The sequence below is a fragment of the Balaenoptera borealis genome (genome assembly GCF_965194805.1).
Source record: "Balaenoptera borealis genome assembly, chromosome: 12".
In the NCBI taxonomy this organism is placed as follows: domain Eukaryota; kingdom Metazoa; phylum Chordata; class Mammalia; order Artiodactyla; family Balaenopteridae; genus Balaenoptera; species Balaenoptera borealis.
In genome coordinates, this window is record NC_138869.1 from 7,159,564 (window position 1) to 7,180,936 (window position 21,373).

General features: G+C 54.5%; 1 protein-coding gene and 1 pseudogene across 3 annotated transcripts in view; one reads left to right on the forward strand and one right to left on the reverse strand.

Moving 5' to 3' along the window:
* The window catches only part of LOC309607107 (shieldin complex subunit 3 pseudogene), a 296,341-nt pseudogene that overhangs the window by 219,099 nt on the left and 55,869 nt on the right, over positions 1-21,373 (forward strand). The window lies entirely within an intron of this gene.
* Positions 1-21,373, reverse strand: part of WNT7A (Wnt family member 7A) — a 70,299-nt gene that overhangs the window by 47,546 nt on the left and 1,380 nt on the right. For both annotated transcript variants that reach the window (XM_082346013.1, XM_082346014.1), the window contains exon 2: positions 17,449-17,675. In XM_082346013.1, coding sequence (XP_082202139.1) covers positions 17,449-17,675 — 227 coding nt within the window. The remainder of the gene's footprint in view (positions 1-17,448; positions 17,676-21,373) is intronic.

The window sequence follows — 21,373 nt, forward strand, 5'->3', positions numbered from 1 at the left end:
CACAGAGACTGACTGAGCGCCCGTTCCTCGCTCCGAGAAAGTTCCGTCCCAGGCACCCCCATCACGCCATCCCCGTTCAATCCCCAGTCACTGAACGCCCTTGGGGAGTCGACGGGGCAGCGGAGGAGAGAGGCTGGAGGCCCTCGAGAAGAGGGACTCCTCTGCGGATGACCACCCACTCCCCCCAGGCTGATGTGGCCATGCCCGCTGCACACACGCACAGCACTCGTGGCACCTGGTGACAGACTGTAAAGCGGCACTCTGACCACCACAGTGTACCCAGGCTCTGGAGCCAGAGGCCTAGGCTGAAACCCCAGAACATCAGTCTGTAGCTCTGTCACCTTCAGCCGCCACCACCCCCTCCCTGGGTCTCAGTCTCGTCACTGGAAAGTGGGGACACAGCAAGAGTCCCTTTCTCACGGGGATGATCAGAGAGTAGAGTTTGTCCATGTGAAGCTCTCAGCGCCCTGCCTGGCTCGTGGTACCTGCCTGACACAGCAGCTCCTGTGCTCGTGGCCTTGCTATCGCCGCTGTGTCACCTGCCGTCTAGAGGTCTGGACCCCCGTGGCCCCCTCACTCGACTGTGAGCATCTCCAGAGAAGGCTGGGACCTGCATCCTCGAGATTCTGACTGACACAGGAGACCAGGGCTGGGGGAGGGGAGAGGGACGGCTCGCGGGCAGGCGGGAGGGACAGGACAGCAATGGAAAGGGTCAGTGGGGGCCTGGTGAGCTGCTGAGGTGTCACTTCCCCGCAGGGCTTCCCAGCTACGTGGAAGTGGAGACGGCCCTGCTGGGGGGCTGGGAGCCACACGTTAAGAATTTACAAGGGCCCTGCAGGGCGGTGCTGGGCTGTTGAGTGGGGTGGAAGGGTCCTGAGTAGCTGGGGTGCAGGAGTGGGGGGCGGTCACTTAGGTCTGGTGCAGATACGCCCTGCCACCCAGCCTCCCGGCCTCCCTGGGTCCCAGAACGGCACCTCCTGCCAGGATGGAGATGAACCCAGACCCCGTGCCTAGTGTGGGCGCTCAGCGCGTTTGCTCTCGGAGCCAGGGTGGGTGGGGGTCAGGGAAGGACCCCGGAGGAAGAGGCCCCGGAGGTGGAGAAGTGTCTCAGGATGCCGTCACCCCGACTCAGGTGGACCTTCTCACCCGCCCCTCCTTCACTTCGCAGCCCCCTCACCCAGGCTGCTAGGATGCCAGCAACCTGCACGCCGACCCCCGGCCACCGCTTCCCCACCCTGCAGACACGTAGGCCTGTCCACCTGCTGGACCGACGGCCTCAGCGTGCCGACGCCTGGCCCTGACATTCCACGGCAGCCCTGTTAATACAGGGGTGCTGGAGCCCATACGCCCGGATTCAATCCCAGCTCTGCCACTGACTGACCGTGACCTGGACCAGTTCCTCCTCCGCCTGAGCCTGTCTCCAGGCACCAGCTCACACTACTGAGAATCAAACCCATGAGAAAAGGATACACTGGAGGAACCAGGCGACGGCGAGATTAGACCCTCACAGACATCAGAGAAAGAATCATCAGATGGAGAGCATACAGAGAATAAGACGGGGGGAGGAAATCTCTGTTCCACCACTTTCCAGCTGTGTGACCTTGGGTGAGTCACCTAACTGCTCTGTGCTCCAGTTCCTCCTCTACAAAATCGGATGACAACCACTCACTTTAATTAGGGAGGTTGAGAGAACTAGAAAGAATTAACAAAGGTAAAGCATTTAGCAAAGGGCCTGGCATGAGACAGTGACCCCAAATATTAGATTTATTACGATTTCTATTGATGATGGTAATAACAGTCCCTTATAAGAAGGCTGTGAGGTAAGGAGTAGGAGTTTTCATTTGTTGAAGAAACTGAGGCCAAGAGAAAAGTCTGGTTCACCCAGGCCACCCAACTGGTGGGCAGCAGAGCTGAGCTGCAGTCGTGGCCTCTGGACACCCTGTTCAGATCAAGAACTTTCCCCGGGGAGCAAATGACTGCAAAGTGCAGCGGTCCCGCTGGCAGCCTCTGGCAGCTAAAGGGAAACTGTATCCCCTTTATCAGACTCAGAACAGAGCAGCAAACTGAGGAGGGGTCGGAACCTGGCCCGCCACCTGAGACTTGCCCTTCCCCCAGGCTCTTCCCTGGGGGTGGGGCTGGGGACAAGTGTGTGGGGTTCTACCACACAGCAGGTGGAGGTCCCAGGTATCTCTGAGCCCTCTGAATAGCGCATGCAATGCAGATGGCTTCTGCTCCTACCCGGGATCCCCCAGCACATCCCAAGGTGGGTGGGAGAAGGGCAGCTGCACCCTGTACACACACAACTCCCCTGAGTTCAAGGTGCACTCCTAGACCAGAGTGAAGTCCATCATGGGCCATGGCCTTCCCTCCCCACCAAGCTGGCCCGCACCCACGGCCCCCGAGAAACAGAGGGACCATTATTCTTAGTTTCCGAGCTCCCCGGGACCCAGGTACTGGCTGTTGCAGACCAATGCTTCCAGATGCTAAAGGGTCACTGCTGACTCCTGCCATTGACCTTGACCTGGGCCTTGCCCACCAGTGTTAGACTAGGACTGCCCAGTCCCCATACTTCCCCCTCCTCACTGACCACCAGGAAAGCTGCCCTGGGCAGTGGGCTGGCCGTGTAACTAATGTCAGGCCTGTCAACCTGTCTAAGCCTCTGTTGCTTCCTCCATGAAATGGGCTTAACAGCATCACGGGCTGGTGAGTGGACTGAATCACAGAGCCCGGCATGGGGTACGTGTTCCGTAAACACTAGCCGCTGCTGCTGTGATTACAATTACCACCAAGTCCATTTTGCCTCGTTGAGCTCCATGATGCCCTGAAGGACACGACAGCCTCACGCAGAGGCCAGTGTGTGGGGCTGACTCAGCCTCCGGCTGCCCAGACAGACTTGGGGGGTCCCGAGGGAGCAGGGCCCGTGTCTGTCTGTCTCCCGCTGTTTACAGCCCCCACGATAGTGTGTGACGGATGAATGAGTGAGCAGACCTCACTGCCAACCCCACCCCGCCAGAAGCTGGGTGACCCTGGGCAAGTCACTGGGCCTCTCTGATCCTCCACTTCCGTATCTGTGAATCTCACCCAGCTGGCACCCAGCGGGTGGGGGTCCCAGGTATCTCTGAAGCCTGGGACCAGTGCATGAATAAACTGTAGTGAGTATTATAATAACTACAATGGATGGAATTACAAGTCCCCTGAGAGGTACAGAGAGAAACTCCCCCGCTTCAGTTTTCTCCACGGCCCTCCTGCCATTTTAGACTTATTTGTTTGTCGTCTGTTCCTCACACCACAGCCACCACTCCTGCTGCCCCTACGGCATAATGTCCTTGAAGGCAGCGCTTTGTCATGTGCCCTTCGTGTCCCCAGGGCCTGACATGTAGGAGGTGCTCAGTACGTATCTGTTAGATGAATAGATGGATGGATGGATGGATGGATGGATGGATGGATGGATGGATGGATGAATGAATGAATGCTCCAAGCAGTGGCCAAAAACCAGGTGAGCTTCATTTAGTGCTTATTACTAGCCAGGCTCCGTGCTAGGTGCTTTGGGAAAGTGTTCTGGTCACCTATTTATAGGGAAACCAGCTGACTGAGGTTCAGAGAGGCTCTGACCAGGCAGGTGCGGAGCAGCGATGGGCTCCACCCGTTCGGCATGACCTCCCCCAGGGCGTCAGGACAGAGTCTGCCCAAGGCCTGGGGTTTCAGGGCTTTTCAGTGCAGGGAGAGGGTAGAAGGAAAGTAACCTTTGTTAAGCACCTGCTATGTGCCAGACCCACCCTTGCGGGTGTTTCCCAACAGCCCCGTTCGGTGGCCACCACTCTCCACAATGTTACCGATGAGGAAACCGGGGCTCTGAGAAGTAAACTGATTCACTGAGGCCACCAACCCAGAAACCAGCCAGAACTGGGATTCCAGGCCCAAGCTGGCAGTGTCCTCCCTCAGGCCCTGCTCCAACCACCCTTCCAGCTCCTCGTTGTGTGGCAAAGCCCACGGTTGAGAGAGATTCTTTTGCCTTAAGGCAGCAACCCTGATCAAAATGCCTTTATTTCTGCCATTCAATTGTTACCAGTTAAAACATCAATAAATAATTTATAGGACCCATTCAAATGGGATGGCCTCCTGAGAACAGGGTTTGATGGCAGAAGGAAGGTAGACGAGGATCCCAGAATCTTAACATCCCAGATTCCCTGCGTGAGAGGCCACCTTAACCTCCATCCATCCATGCCTCCTTCGCCCACCCCAGGTAAGCAGCAGTTCCTTATTGTGTCTGTGGGCAACTGAGGCTCGAGGAGGTGACTTACAGAGGCAGAGCCAGGATGCAAACCTAGGGGTCACAGGCCTCCAACCACTGCGGAGGACACCCCCAACCCTGACCCACGCTTGGAGCTCCCGGGACAACCCCACTCTCAGCCTGGGGAAGCCCCTCCAGATGGGCAATTTCCCGAAGCTGTCTATTTGTCTCTTACTGGGTGTCTGCAAGGGCAGTTCTAAGGTGAGTCTTATTGCTGCAGAAGCAGAATGAGGTGATGGTCCCAATGGCACACAGTTCATAAGAAGAACAGCAAAGTCATAAAATGCTTACTATTTGCCAGTCTCCTTCCTAAGCACTCAGTACAGATCAATTCGCTTCATTCTGGCAACAACACTGTGAGGTGTGGAGCATTTGTATCTCCATTTTACAGATGTGGAAACTGAGGCCCAGAGAGGCGTGTACTCTGACCAGGATTCAACCCTGGTCAGCCTGGCTCCAGTCTGACCCTCTCTCCTGCCTTAGGGTTACGACACCCACCCCAGTCCTACTGACTCCTGGCCCAGGCTCTTTCCCGACTCTTCCACGTGGGGCCAGTAAGCAGAGGACACTGGGCTTGGCTTACTGCCCATCACTGACCATTGCCCCTCTAAGAACAGACCTAGCCCCCTCCTGCCTTGACCACCTACCTCTCCCTCCCGTGCACGAGCAGAGGAAGAACCTCCATCACACCTTGCCTCCCCTCAGCCCCCCTGACCTAGCCACGTGCCCTGTTCCTTCACTCAACAGATATTGCTTGAGCACCTACTATGTGCCAGGCACTGTGCTGGGGGCTGGGGAAACTGAGAGGAGGGATTCAGACATGGCCTTGGCTTCTGAGGGGACAGAGAGCGAGATCCTATCACTCACTCAGCTGCAGCCGAGGACTCTGCAGACGCAGGACAGGGAGGTGCCGGGAGCAGGGACCACCTGGGGTGGGGGCTTTTGAGCCGGGAGGAGCCAGCCATGAGGCTCTCTGAGGGGAGAGGGGGCTCCCGGCTGACGGGCAGCCCCTGCGGTGGCCCTGACCCGGCCTGGGCAGTGGCGGGAGCAGGTGAGCCCGCGGGGGTGGGAGGAAGTGGGGCTGTTGGGGCAGAGGCAGGTCCTGCCGGCCCTACCATCCTGCCCTGGCACAGGGCCCTCTGTGCCCGGAACAAGAGAAGAGTCTCCCAGAGCCACAGACATAAGGCCCGTGGGTTCATCCTGGAAGAAGAGGTTCACAGAGGCCGGGAAACTTGCCCAGGCTCATCAATGACTCAGCAGCGAGACCTGGGGGATTAGGACCAGGGTCTCCTGGCTCCCAGCGTGGAGTCCTGCCCTCACCTCCACCACGGCTTCTTTCACTCTCAGTCCACCGGCATCTCCAGGTAACCTTCCATGCAGAAGCTCAGGTGGCCTCAGCTCAGAACTTGGGTAAGATGGGGCCTATTAGTCCCTCCGCCCTGCTCCTTACTCAGGGCGGGGTGACCCTGAGCAAGGACGCTGGCTCCCCGGCCTCAGCTTCCCCACCTGTGAAATGGGATCCACCAGGAGGACACTGCCAAGCTGCCCTGAAGACGAAACGAAACCTCTGTGTACAGAGAGGCCCCGTTCCCCAGGAGGTGCTTAGTAAAGACCGCTGTTATCACCGAGATGAACCCGGGGAGCCCGGCTGACGCCCTCCCCGCATTCCAGCTCCATAACGACCCCGGCGGGTACAGAGGAAATAAACTGATGTCCAAGCCTGCCTGAAAGATTCCATTCCACCGCCCTGTGCAGCCACTGCAAATGGTTTGCACCGGAATATTATCTGGGTGTATTTACGGTATCTTACTGGAAACCACAAAGTGCATTGTATTTTTTTCTATTTTGCTATTTAAAGCCAATGGGTCAGAGGGTGAGCAATCTGCAGTGACACCAGCTGAAATATATGATGAATTGGAAAATACACAGACGGAAAAAGGTTGCCTTTGCCAGCCCCATGGCATGACACTCACAGCCCTTCTGGGCTCAGAATACCACATCTGGCTGTCTTCGAGCAGAGGAGCTAGGGGGCTTCTGGATGAAGAGACAGAAGAACGGGGGCTGCAGGGGGCACGTGTCTGGGCGGGGCCTGGCTGATGTAACAGGCCCACAGAGATGGACTCTGGTCTCGCAGCCGCCGCCCTTCTCTCACTCCTCCGTTCTATCCAAGCATATCTTCCCAGCAAGGAAGGCCAGAGCGCACTGCTGCCACCCGCCAAGGGTCAACAACCAACTTACAGAAGATTATTCAAATACCTGAGTTTTTTTTTAATACTTGTACAGAGGAGTAAATAGGACCATGAGTGTATTAAAATGTAAGTCAAAGTAGCCATATGATTGACTGATATCATGTAAACTGTATCTTTCTTTTTCTGATTTAATAAACAAAATACTTTTACAAAAAAAAATGCTCACGGCATTCCTTCCTTCCTCCAAGCCGTCCCGCCTCCAAGCCTTTCCACACGCTGCTCCCTCAGTCGGCAAATGCCCTTCCTCTCCCACGGGCTTGGTGAGAGGCCATGTAGCTCAGTGGTTTCAGAGCAGGGCCCTGGGGGGCCAATCAAGCTGGGTTGACACCCTGACTCCACTTCCTTGGGGTGAAGGACCAGAGGTGAGTTGACTGATCTCTCAAAGTCTCGGTTTCCTCCTTTGTAAAATGGGAATAATAAAGCACCTGCCTCCTAAAGTCGTTAGGAAGATGAAACAAGCCAAGGCACCAGCCACCAAGCCAAGACCACACCTGGAAGGGATCAGTACGTAGCAGCTCTTACTAGATGTGGCATTGGTTAACTGTCTCCATCAAGACACAGCTCGGGGTCCCCTCTCCGAGGGCCTTCCTGACATCCCCTCCTCGGCTTTTGGCTCAGCACCTTCGCCATCCTTACTCTGTGTTGAATTGAAAGATCAGTCTCTCCCCACAAGGTTGTGAGGACCCAGATTATTCATCTGCGAAGCCTCGACAGTTGAATGAATGAATGACTGTGCATGTAAAGGCGTGGGAGTGTGTGAGTGTGTGTCTGTCGACCATAAGAAAGCTGGCAAGAGAACATTCTAACAAAAGACTCATCTCAAAGAATGGTGTCAGGAGAGCTAAAACCCAGGATGAACTGAGGCTTGCAAAAAAAAAAAAAAAATGCACGCGAGACAAAAAGTCCTTTGTTAGCTGCGTTCTAAGCAAGAATAGGGAAAGAATAGGTCTTTTGCTTCGGCAAGATGGCGTATTGTTAAGAAATGGCAGAGAGAAAGTGGAGCTGGCCTGCCCCTTGCTTCTGTGTCTCTCACCGGAAAGGTCTTCAAATTATCCCTCCAAGCAGCCATCGGCTCACCAGACATGTGCTCCATCCACCCACCCAGCCCGAGACGGGTGAAAAGACGGAGCCACTGTGCGAGGCATACGGATTCTCAGACCTGGGATCCAGGGCCCAGCCGGTCACCCGAGGGAGAGGGGCGAGCTGCTGAAGTGACCACTCGGGAGGAGAAGCGGTGAAACGGGACAGGAGCAGAAGCCCAGAAATGCATCCAAGTTCCCCAGTTAGTAGACAGAGGAGGGTGGCCCGTAGGGCCTGAATCCTAGGTCATCTGTGCCCTTCCCTGGAAAAATTCCACAGGGGAGTACCAAACAGGAGGTCGTGAGTATTTGAAAAAGAATGCAGCCGTCCCCAGGAGCGCACATCAGGAAATCACCATTTCTTTGTTGATAATAATGCTGGACTCATAGCAAATTTCTATATGTGCTAAGAATTTGATCGTCTTCCCACATCCTGTCTCTCCCCGGAGACAGGGGAGAGAGACTCTTCGGACAGCTTCCCTCCCAGGCAAACCCTGCGGGATGGATTTGCCTCCACTACTCTCTCCAGCCTCTTTCTGCCCTCCCTGCCCCCCTGCCTGGAGCCAGTGCCCGGATCACTCTGGATCCCCGGCTCTGGCTGGGTCACACCTGCAAGCCTGCTGCGGCTGCCCATCCCCACCACACCCTTCCTCTCCTGGGCTGTGGCGGCCCATTTTAGGTGACCCTGCAGGCAGCCTTCCACGCTCCAGTCCAGTGCCACCCGGCCGGTGCCCTCCGCTCTTCTACCAGACCCCTCAGAGCACATTCAGCCCTGACTCTGCGTCTGTCCCCAACAGACGGTGAGCGCCCCGAGGGCAGACCCTGTGGCCGATTCACCAGCCATTTACCACACTGAAGATTCTAGTAAACATCTGTGGGACCAATGAATGAATGAATGAATGAATGGGTGGACACACTGTGGGTGGCGGGGGGGTGTCCCATGAGCACTTAACTTACATGAATTCAACCAAATGCACCCAGGGAAAAGTAAATTTAACATACTGTATGTGTGGGAATGTAAATCGGTGCAGCCATTATGGAAAAAGAATATGGAGAGTCCTCAAAAAATTAAAAATAGAACTAGCATACAGCAATTCTACTTCTGGGTATTTAGCCAAAGAAAATGAAAATGCTAACTCAAAAATATATTTGCATCCTCACATTCACCACAGCACTATTCACAATAGCCAAGACATGGAAACAACCTGAGCCCATCGACAGATGCATGGAGAAAGATGATGTGATACACACACACACACACACACACACACACAAGCATATGTGTATATATATGTATATACGTACAATGGAATATTATTCACCAATAAAAAAGAAGGAAATCCTGCCATTTGTGACAACATGGATGGACCTTGAGGGCATTATGCTAAGTGAGATAAGCCAGACACAGAAAGACAAATACTGTATAATCTCATGTATATGTGGAATCTTTTAAAAAAAAAAAAAATTGAACTAAAAAAAATAGTGTATGAATACTTTGGATAGGGTGCATCTTCATTCTACGTATTTGGTGCATTACTGTATATACGTTATACACACATGTGAATGTTTTCCTGTACTTGTATAGAAAACCAGGTATTCTGAATTTTGTGGCTAATTTCAGGGACTTTGCAGAGTGACGCTGACTCGTATAGATCTCATCGTCCACGTCCATATCAGATACTGGAACGTGCCTCTGCTGTGCCCTTGGGGAAGGATGTCGGACTTGGGGGTGGGTGAATATACTTTTGGTGGATCCCTGGTTAGTCCAAAAGCCACAGTACGAGCATGGCCAATCTGTGAGGGTCTCCAGAGCAGTGTTTCCTGGTGTGGGTGCCTTGGAAGAGCAGCTCCACCAGATGGTCAGTGAGTCTGAGGTCAGAGGAGCGTGGACCTCCAGGGAAGCCTCCTCAAGCTACTCTCTTGTCTGCAGGACTTTTCAGAGCCTTTAATACACTGGCTCTCTCTCAAGCAGGGAGTATAGCATGCTGAGTTCCCAAATTTATCATCCAGGGAGCCCTCCTTTTTACCCCAGAGCAGCGGGTGGGGCTGGAGAGGGGTAGAGACCAGTGTTCCGCTGAACAGACTGGGGAACAGGTCCTCTTGAGTCACGCCATGGAGGGGGGATCTCCCCTAGGCCTTGACCTAGTCAACATTTGATCCCATCTGAAGCCAACACAAATGTGGGAGGAGAGCTAACACAATGCTGGCCTGACATGGATCAAAATGATCACATGCAGGAATGAACGATCAGTCTTGTATTTTGGGTCAGAAATGAAAAACATTCACTCAACAAAGAGAACAGAGCGCTTCCCATGTGTGCGGTGCACCCAGACCTGGGGCCAGAAGACTAACAAGGCCCTGGAGGGCTCAGAGCAGCTGGGCGTGTAAGGTAGAGAGGAGCTGGCCTGCCAGGGGGGCGAGCATCTCTCCATGTGTTTCCTGAGCATCTACTGTGTGCCAGGCCATGGGCCAGGTGCTGGGGGTCACAGAGAGAAGACGACTGACAGGTCCGGGCTCCATGGACTTCCCCACAGCCAGGGACCGATGGCAGACACACACAGCCTTGCAAAAGTATGCAAAGTCACTTCTGGAAGTGGTAAGTGCTATAAAGACAACAGCACAGCATGACCTACGGGGGAGGCTGTCTTGGCCAGATGGTCAAAGGAGGCCTCCTGGAGAAGGTGGCATCTGGGTGGAGGCCTGCATAATGCTGGGGTGTGCAGGTTACCCACCATCGCTCAGCAGCTTCTCCCTGTGGCCCTTCTGCTCTGACCTCTGCTCCAGAAGGAGCTGGGGCGGGGGTCTGCATCAGTACCCGGGGGTGCACCACATCTACTGAGCCCTTCTGGCTGGAGAGACACAAGAATAACATAGCTGTGATTTATGAAGCACGTCCTGGGTGCCTCGTGGGGTGTAAGTAATCTCAGCTGCCCACACCTGCAAGATGGGTATATTATCATTGCCGTTTGGTCCTGGTCCACAGCCAGGCAATGGGGAAGCTGGGAAGAGAACCGGCAGGTAACTGCAGGGCTGAACTGTTATTCTGGGCGGCACAAATGAGCAAATAAATAGAGAATGTGCCCTGGAGTAGTAAGTGATGAGGAGAAAAACATGGAAGGTGAGGGGTAGCTGGAGAATGGATGGTCTACACTACACAGGCGGTCCTGGTGAGGACCTGCCTGCCATGTGAGCTGCCATGTGAGCCGAGGGTGGAAGGACGGGAGAGCATCCAGGCAGACAGACCAGCTGGGCCAAAGGCCCTGAGGTGGGAAGGACTTAGTCACGTGTGAGGGTGGGAAGAGGGTGGCAGAGCTGGGGTGGAGATGGGGTCGGGATGCAGGTCATGGAGGTCAGCAAAGCACCAGGGGACCTGTTGGCATTTTATTCTCAGAGCAAGAGGAAGGGTTTCACACAGGGAGACACCGTGGTCACAGCGACCGTGGGGAGATTCTTTGCTGGGTGCCAGGTGGTAGGGGGTGGGGGGGTACATTAGGGGGCTGATGGAGTTGGGTGACAACTCTCTGAAGATGGAGATTTGAACCAGGAGGCGATGGGGGAGGTGGTGAGAAGTGGACAGACTGGGGGATACACTTTGTAGAAGCAAAATGATTAGCTCAGATTAGAAATGGGACCAATAGCTTCTCCCCTTTCTACTCCGTATCTTCCTGTCCTGCTGCACCAGGAATAAAATCTGGAGCATCCCCAGTTCCTTGAGTTCCTCTTCATAGGAGACAGGCACGTGGGCCTCCTGGAAGGGTGAAGGGACATCCTCTTAGGGCCCTAACCCACCAGGTGCTAGGGTCTTACGTCCTGTGAATGCTGCTGCCACCCGACAAGGTGGGCTGCGTGACTCGGAGGCCAGTGCTCGCGTGGCTGCCTCAGGGCCCACCAACAAAACGAGCTTGTCCAACACACGGCGGCCTCAAGAACCTCACGTCTGGCAGGACCACACAAACAAGAACCCCTCCAGCAGCAGGGAACTCGCCGGCCATCTCAGTCTTGCCACAGAACACCCACGTGACTTGGTCAGCCTCCACCTGGCTCTGAGCCGAGCTGAGCTGTAGGTGGACGTGCCTCCTTTCGGGGATGGAGAAGACCCATGAGGTGACGGATGAGGAAGGGCCGCCTCTGCTCCTGGCCCCCACCCAGCGATCCTCCACGAAAAGATGAAAGACAGGGGTGTGAAGCCCCACGTGACCCACCCTCCCTGGGGTCCCGCCTGATGCAGCCCTCGCTCTTCTACCCGTGACACGACCACACACAACCGGATGGAAAAACGGGCAACAAGCACGAATAGGCAACTCTCAGAAGAGTAAACCTGCACGGCCAGTAAACACAGGAAGGGATTTCAACCACTAGACTTCTCAGGGAAATGTAAATCAAGAGGACAGTGACAAAGCATTTTACACCCATCCCCCAGGCAAAAATGAAGACGTCTGGGCAGTCCCGTGTGGTTAGAGAGGCCGTAGGTCAACACTGCCGGCTGGGGGAGTGGCACGTGGCACGGTCACTGCAGAAATGAGGTCCATCCTCATACCCTGCGACCAGCAATTCCATTCCTCAGCATATACCCCAGAGAAGCACACACGTGGGTCCCGGGAGACGCGCACAGGGAGGCCCGCGGTGGCACTGTGAGAGCAGGTGCTCAGAGACAACCCAGACGCCCTTCAACCAAGGCGTGGGTGCACAGATGGGGTCTATTCACCACAGCTGAAATGAATCAACAACAGCTAAGAGGAACAACACAGATGAGCTTTGTTAATAGTGTGGGGAAAGAAGTAAATTCCAAAAGACTGCCTATAGTGGGATGCCTTTCCCCTGTAAAATTAAACACAACTCAAACTAAATAATGTACTTCTGGGGAATATATCAGTAGGATAAATTAGACATCAAGATTCAGGATAGAGAAAGTGTGACTTGGGAGGCGGAAGCAGGAGTTGCCTGAGGGATGTTCACAAGGGGTGCAAGCTACCAGTCCTTATTCTAATTGTCATGCTGGTGGTGGATTCAAGGGGGAGTTCATTGTTTTATTTAAGAAAAGGAAAAACCTGGAGTGGGGTGAACGCCTTCTTGGGTCCCCGAGGGCCGCACTGAGCCTGGTTAGCAGTTGATAAACTTGTCGTGGGGTCACATAATCCCCGGCATTTAAGACCCTCGAGAGCCGGCCTGTCACCTCACCTGAGGCTGCAGACCCCCGCTCCCCATCCGCTTAGCAATCACACGTCGTCTTTGCCCTGATGTACCCTCTGCCTGGGATCCCATTCACTGACCCATGAAATTCTTCCCACCCTTCAAGACCCAGACCAAGGCCATCTCCACTGGTCCAATCTGCTCTTTCCTCCTGGGAATCTCACCTCCGAGCACCCACCACACCCCATATGTTTTTCCCTAAAGTGCAGACCATGCTGCTCTCTGGCTGCTTGTTATGGGCTGAATTGTGCGCCCCCCCCCCCTCGAATTCATATGCCCAGCCCTAACCCTCAGTACCTCAGAATGTGTCTGTATTTGGAGGTATGACCTTTAAAGAGGTGATTAAGTTAAAATGAGGCCATTCGGGTGAGCCCTCTTCCAACCTGACTGGTGTCCTTAGAAGAGGAGATTAGGACACACAGAGACATCAGGGCACATGCACAGAGGAAAGACCAAATGAAGACACAGGAAGAAGGCGACCCTCTACACACCAAGCATAGGGGCCTCAGAAGAAGCCAACCCTGCCAGCACCTTGATCTTGGACTTCAGCCCCCAGGACTGTGTGTGGAAGTCGCCCAGCCTGCGGTCGGTCCTCATTCCGGCCGCCCAAGCTGCCTGAAAGCCCCACAAATAGTCCCCCTCCCTGGGAGATGGTGCAGGTGTGGCTCCCAGGCCTGGACAACAACAGCCCTATTGTCAGTGGTCCCTGTGATGGTTTGGGATGGACACACGCCCAGAAGTCAGGCCCCAGATCCAATCAGAGTGAGCTCCAGGGCTCTTGCAGGCACTTCCACAGAAAGGTCAGGCTCTTTCCTGCAGGACCTGAGCCTGCAGGTTGACCCCCCCGATAGACACCTTTCTGCCCCAGAGGAAGCTGATGCCAGCTCACGTCCCAGGGCTCCCCAAGTCGGCACCCCGACCTTCAGTTCCTGAGGATGCACAATTCCCCTTCCCGCCTGAGGCAGCTTGAGTTGGGTTTCGGTTTCCAGCATCCACTAGGACCTTGCCTGGTCCTGCCCTGGGGCCCTCTCCTCAGATCTAAGCAGTAAAATCGAGGACATTCAGGAGGGGAGACAGAAACATAGGCAGAGCAGGGACTGGACTGGGTGTGAGGAGGCGGAGAAGGGTGAGCCTTTGGGTCTCAGCACGGGATGCAGAACCCATGAAGGGCTGCTGCCCCCCCCCCCAATGTCAATCTCCTCCTTCCTTCTCTGTCACAGACCCTTAGCTTATCTCACAGCTGCTCGGGGGGGGGGGGGGGGGGGGAAGACTACATTTCCCAGATTCCCTTGCAGCTAGGTGTGTCACGTGACTAGGTCCTGGCCAATGGGAAGTAGGCAGAAGTGTGGGGTGGAGCTTCTGGGAAGTCTCTGCAAAGGCCGGTGATGTGTCCTGCGTCCAGAGTGTCGACTTGATGGCCCGAGTGCCCAAAGACTACACTCCTGATCCCTCACCCCTACAAGGCAGCCCTAGTTGGCTGGTCATTCCCAGAAAGAGGCAATCCCATGAGGGCAGAGCAGTGTTGTAGAGCCTGGAAAGCATAAATCTGAGGCTTGCTTCTTGCTGTCCTGGAGCAGGAAGCCTGTTTACACACAAGGAAACCAAGGCTCAGAGGGGAAGTGACTCCTCAGACTCGCAGGGGTCTCATCTTGACCTCCCCTTCCTCTGCTCCCACTGTCACCACCTGAGAAGCCCAGACCAGGGTAACTCCTTCCTAACCAGCCTCCAGATTGTCAGTCTCTCTCTATCCTGGCAGCTCACGGCCAAAGCGGGTCTCCACTGCTACCACTTTGCCACCTCCTGCCTGGAAGACTGGACCAGACTCCACAATCCCACACTTGCCCCTCCACTCACCAGAGGAAAATCCAAACCCCGGACTTGGCCTGACAGGTGCCACACTGTCTGCCTCCTGGCTTCTTCTCTGACCTCTGAGCCTCTCTGTACTCCAGCCACGCCAGCCTCCGTGCTGTTTGTCAAACCACCAAGCACATTCCTGCCTCAGGGCCTTTGCACCTGCCGTCCCTTTTGTCTTCCCCCAGATACCTCCCTCACAAATCCAGAGGCCTTCCCTGACCACAGAGGCTGAAAGGGCAGCCTCCAGCCACAGAGAGCGCTCAAGAAATTTTTGGTGAACGCATGAGTGAGTGAATGAATGAATTCTGTACCCACTCTTTAATGACTCTTCCAGAATTCCCATTAGATTGAATCATATAATACTGCTATTTCTGTGGGCCTAAAACCACTGACTTGTGGCAATTTCATACGGTGCAGCCTTACTTTGGCAGTCATGCCCCTGCTCAAAGTTCCCCGATATCTCCTACCACCTAGAAATCGAAACTGCGAGCCCTGACCCCACACACCTCCAGGCTCTGGCTCCCACTCCCTTCCAGGTCCCACAGGCCTGCTGCTCTAGCATCGCAATCCCAGGGGTTTTCTTGGCGCCTCTGTTTGCTTAAATCCCCTGAAGCCATCCTACCCAAGTCCTGCTCTTAAAGAATGCTCCTTGCCCCAGGCCTCTGCTCCTGCTCAGTGTATACTGGTATTATAAACTGGTGGGGGCTTCCCTGGTGGCGCAGTGGTTAAGAATCCACCTGCCAATGCAGGGGACACGGGTTCGAGCCCTGGTCCGGGAAGATGCCACATGCCATGGAGCAACTAAGCCCGTGCGCCACAACTCCTGAGCCTGCCCTCTAGAGCCCACGAGCCACAACTACTGAGCCCACGAGCCACAACTACTGAAGCCCACGTGCCTAGAGCCCGTGCTCTGCAACAAGAGAAGCCACGACAATGAGAAGCCCACGCACTGAAACGACAAGTAGCCCCCGCTCGCCGCAACTAGAGAAAGCCCACGCGCAGCAACAAAGACCCAACGCAGCCAAAAATAAATAAATTAAATAAATAAATTAAAAAAAAATTTTTTTTAAATAAATAAATAAACTGGTGGTGCATACTGGCAGTATTCCCCCGCCTCAGCCTGCAACGGATTCCTCAATCCTACAACTCTGGGCAGCTGGGGGCTTCTGGACAGCAGGGACTCTTTCATCCCGGGGCTCCCTGCACTGGAGCCCTCCTGTTGCACCCTGGCAGGCATTATTACAATGCCACCAACGGGCTAGCTACTCCAAGATTGCGAGTGATACTGGGATCAGCCCAGTCCTAGGAGACACTGCCACTCACTTTTTGCTGACCTTCGGCAAGTCCCCCTGAGCCTCAGTTTCCCCATATGTAACATCTCATATGTCAGCAAAGACACAGCTCAAAATAATGCCTGAGCCCAGGCCTGGGTCCCAGAAACAGGGGGCATGGGTGTGAGCAGGAGAAGGCAGGAAAACCATAGCAACCACAAGGGAAGGGGTGCAGGATGGTGGGAGATGATACCAGGCAGAAGGAATGCGTGGAGCCGAGGCCCCCAAGCAGGACCCAGTGCCGTGTGCTTGGGAAACAGGATGAGGCTGGGTGGGCAAGGGGGTCAGGAAGATGGGAGCGGATGAGGACAGAGGGCAGCGGCGGGCCAGTGAGCAGTTGGGATTTCATTCTGAGGCCAGGGGCAGCCTCCCAAGGAGGTTAACAGGGAAATGACAGGATCTGATTTCCATTTACAAAGGACAACCCTGCCCGCAGGAGGGTTTGCAGAATGGCCGGGGGCAGATGGAGGCTGGGAGGTGCCACCTGTGTGACCCGAGGGGGAGGGAGTGAGGGCATGGACCAGTGGCCAGACTTGGGGTGGATCTTTTCAACATGAACTGGATTTGCTGGTGTCGGGGCTGAAGGAGACAGAGAACCCAGGGGTGCTCTGTGAGCAGTCGAGCAGCCTGGGTGAACCACTGCAGCCGAGGGACCTGAGGCTGACCCGACTTTCAGGGAAGTTCACTGCTCGGTTCAGCAGTGAGGCTGCAGGGTTCCTGGCCCCCCAGTCCAGACGCACACAAGCGAGAAGACACACAACATGGCCTTCCCCACATCGACCGGGGCCTCCTGGCAACCAACATTGTTCCCGTGCCCTTTCCACCAGGCTTTTCTCACAATTGCTTTGGAAACCAAATGTGTGGCCCAACACTCTGTGTGCGTGTCTGTATGTGTATATGTGCACGACACACCATTCCCATAAAACAGGGGCTGGAAATTCAAATGCCCACAGTGGCCAGGCAAGTCATACAAGGGGATTGAGTGGCAATGCAGAAGGGTGGGGACTGTGGCAGTGAATGGCCTGCCCAGGCTCCACCTAAAGGGCGCCGTGTTCTCAGCTGCAGCCCATTATGACTAAGTGGGCACAGGTGTAAGCTATCCGTAGATCTGCCAATTTTTCAAAAGAAGCCAGAAGTTCATATTTTTAGGTGAAACAGATAGTTTTTAAATTTGGGCTTCAATTTAAAAAACAGTATCAGTGCTGTATCAGCCAGTTAGCATTTGGGCCACTGGCTGCTGGTGTGCAACTCTACTGGGAACAGTTGGTGGTGGATTCCAATCGGAGAGCTGACCCTCATCAGCAGACCTAAATTCAAGCTGCGGCACCTGCAGGATCCCACATCTAGGGCGTTCCAGCCTGCGGCAGAGAACGGGGTCCCAGAGCACTCCCGAGGCATTTTGGTCTCCCCATAGTTTATAAGACCCCGCTTGGGGTGTCTGGGTGAGCACATACCCACTTTGAGCTCCTTTCCGAAGACGGTGCGCTCCCCCAGCGCCGAGCAGTTCCAGCGGCCATTGCGGAACTGAAACTGACACTCGTCCAGGCCCATTTGCGAGCCTTCTCCTATGACGATGATGGCGTCGGGCCGGCTCTGGCAGATCGCCCGCTGTCTGGGAGCCAGGCCTGGGATCTTGTTACAGATGATGCTCGCGCCCAGAGCTACCACCGAGGAGAAGCCACTGGAGCAGGGGACACAGAGAGATGGAGCGTTAGGCCAGCAAGGTGGGGGGCACACCTAAAGGCCCTCCCTAGGTGTCCAGCCCTGCCCTCCCCCTGCCACTGCTCCCAGCACGGATCTCTCAACTTTTCTGACACTGCATCCCCAATCCACGTTCACTCATTTATAATTCCCATCGGTACTTGTACCATGTGTATATTCAATGTTAGTGAGGCTTAATTTCTTTTTTAGACACAGAGAAAGATGATGTGTGTCACAAACATACTGTCAAATGAACTAAGCCAGTTGCCTTTGCATCTATGGGAGAATTCAATTGAGATGAAGTTTAAAATCATGCAAAATGGAACTGCACTGTTTAGGGGTCATCTCTGTGTGGTAAAACTGCGAAGGTAACCACCAAGTTTCACGTAGCGGTTGCCTCTGAAAGGGGGATGGGTGCACAGATGTTGATTAAAGAAACTCTTCAGACATGTTATATATGTACAACATTATGTATGTATGTATATGTTTTATTTTTAAAAAATCTTTAAAAAGCAACTGTGAATAAAAGTTGTAGTATTTCCTTCCTGCATGCCAATGGAATGTGTGTATCCCACTCCAGGCATAACTGGCCTAGAGGACGCTTATGACTATCGCAGCGAGGTTCCTGTCTTCCCAACTCACTCACAGGTACATACTAGGCACCTGTCAGGGCACCAGGCTCCCGGGCACCATGCTGGGAGACAGGCAAGGCCCTGCCTTCTAGGGGCTATGGAGGGAGACCATGCGAATGTCTCAAATGAACACAACACAACATTCAGTGACATGCACTACAAAGAAAATAAATGAAGACGCTGTGATAACAAGTAGTGGTGGGTCTGGGAGGGAAGGGAGAGGGGCCCCTTTAGCATGAGTGGTCAAGGAGGGCCTCCCTGAGGAGGTAACAGTGCAGCAGAGACCTGAATGGTCAGGAACCAGCCATGGGAAGGTCTGGGGAAGAGTATTCTGGGCAGAGGGAACAGAAGATGCAAAGTCCTGGGAAGGGAACAAGCTTGGGATTGCCAAGGAACAGAAAGAACCCACAGAACCCAATGCAGAACCAGGGCTCGGTGGGGGGGGTTCTGGAGAGAGGAGACGGCTCAGGGCTGATCTTTCTCGGTACATCAAGAAGCACTGAAGGGCTGGAAGCAGGTTACTGACAGGATCCCATCCCTCCAGCCCCACGGGGAAGAGGACTGCAGGGCTCCAGAACAAGAGCAGGGAGAGTGGGCAGGCCAGAGGTGGCTTGGCCTTGGTGGCCGTAGTGGGGGTGGCTGCAGATGGAGGTGACCCAGCTCGCTGATGGATGAGGTGGAGCCAATGGGAGGGCTGGGGAAGGGTACAAGGGAAAGAGAGGCGTCAGTGTGACTCGTGGGTATCTGGCCTGAGGGTGGGCCCATTTCCTAATATCAAGATAACCCCAAAGAGGCTCCAGTGGTAGCCCTGACAATGCAGCTAGCCCTCCCTTTACACAAAGATGGTCCACTTGTCTGGAGCTTCCTTTTGTATAATCCTTTAAAGGTCATCAAGCATCCTTTGAAAGAGAAGACCTCACTCTGATTATAATAATGAGCTCCCATTTTACATGGGCCATGGTCAGCCGCTGGGCTAAGTGCCTCGTCTTTCCAGTCCAGGCTCAGCTGTGGAAAGTTGTTCTGGAATTGGGATTTCTCAAGGCAAGGGTCCCCTGACCAACACCACAAGAGCTGAGGTGACCCCACTCTTCTTGAAGCACATAACTGCCGCTGCTGCCACACACCAGCCCTCTTCCTGCCTCGGGCCCTCGATCCTTGCTGGTCCCTCTCCCTGGAAGCTCTCTCAACCCCTGACCTTCACACGGTTGGCTTCTTGCCATCGTTCAAGTGACCTCAAGGGTCACCTCCCTGACCATCCCACCTAAGGGAACCTGCCTCTCCACCCCATCCCTCCTAACTTTCCATCACAATCTCTGTTTTGTTTACTTAATACTCTTGATTACTCATGGTCTTCTGAAATGTTTTAATGTATGTGTTTGTTTTTAACCTGTGTGCTTATCACCTGTCTTCCTCATTAGACCATCAGCTCCTTGAGGACAGGGAGGCTGTCTGCTGGCTCACTAAATGGATTGTGGAGCTTCAAAAATGTCAGTCAGGGTGAGTGCCTATTACACAGCAGGTGCCCCCAGTTATGCCTTGAATGCATCCGGGAACTTCTGCAGCATCCCTATTATATGCAAAGGCAGTATGGCAGGTGCTGCCACTAACTCTAGACCACTCAGCCTTTCTAAACAGCCCTATTGGGCAGGAATCACAATCTCCATTTCACATATCCACTTTGCGTAGCTGAGAACCGAGGCTCACCGAGGTTGAGGCCTGGAGGCTAGCAGGTGTTGGAACTAAAACAGGACCCTAGCAAGAGCTCTCGGTCATTCGTCTCAGCCACTCAAAGAGAGTCTAACACGGAGCTAGGATGTTTGAAATGTTTCAGGAAGACGCAGCACAGAAAGAGGTCAAGTGGAGATGTTCTGGCCACAGGTCAGGAGGAACCTCTCGACACGTAGTTGACCACCAGGAAATCCCTACACTGGCAGAGAGTGAAACTATATATTGGGGTAAAAAATGCACAGGCACCATAGTCTCGCAGCTAAGAGCTCAGGTCTAGGGTGCCATCTAAGCTTCCTTCACCTAGTAGCTGTGTGACCTTGGGCAAGTTACATCCCCTCTCTGTACTTCAGTTTTCCCATCGCTAAAATGAGGATATTAACTGGACCTCACCTCATAGGGCTGCTGAAAAATTAAATGTGTGAAAACATGGGAAGTGCTCCGAAGGTGTCAGGCACACAGTCAGTACTCAATAAATGAGTTGCTGTGGTAGTTGTTATTATTGCATCTGATTGTTACAAAAAGGCTAGTGCTTGAGTCACTTGAACTATCCAAATAAAATAAGAATACCACGGGTGCCCCGCCATCCATCCGAGGAACCGAAAGGCCTCCCATGCCCATTTTACAGATGGATAACCCGAGGTACAGAGAGCAGCAGCAGGGCCTGGCCCCAAACCACCCTGCAACCCCTCCCGACCTGGCCCTCTCCCCACCCCAAAGGGCGGCAGCGGGGCGGAAGGCCGGCGCCCTCCCTCCGGGCAGCTGGGCCCCTGCGGGGACTATGAGGTCTCGGCGCCGCCGGCGGGAGGTCGGGCGGGCGGGGCGGCCAGGGGAGGTTATTTTCTGTTGTTTTCCCTTTCTCTCTCCCCTCCCGGGCCCCTCCGCCCCGTTTCTAATTAAAAAGGAGATAAAGCTGCACGCGGCCAGCGCCAATCAGCCCGACCGGCTTCCTGGATGCTGGATGCGCGCGGGACGGCGGGGCGCGGGCCAAGATGAAGATTAAAGCAGGGGAAAAAAAGAAAAGCCACCCAGATGCGGGCGAATCAATAACACTTAAAACACACCGGCAGGCAGGCAGCGCGCGAGCCTCGCAGCCGCCTCTCCGCCCGCGGTCAGGGCTGGCAGCCGCTTGGTCCGCTCTGTGCGCACCTGCTGGCCGCCACGGCCGGTCAACTTGAGAAATCCCCGCGCCAGAGCCGCGGGGTGGGGAAGCGGGGGAGTGGTAGTGACAAAACACAAAGGATCCACCACACACACACCATCGCCGCCGCCCCTGCAGTCCGACCTCTCCCCGAGCGGAGCTGGGGGAGCAGGTTGCGTG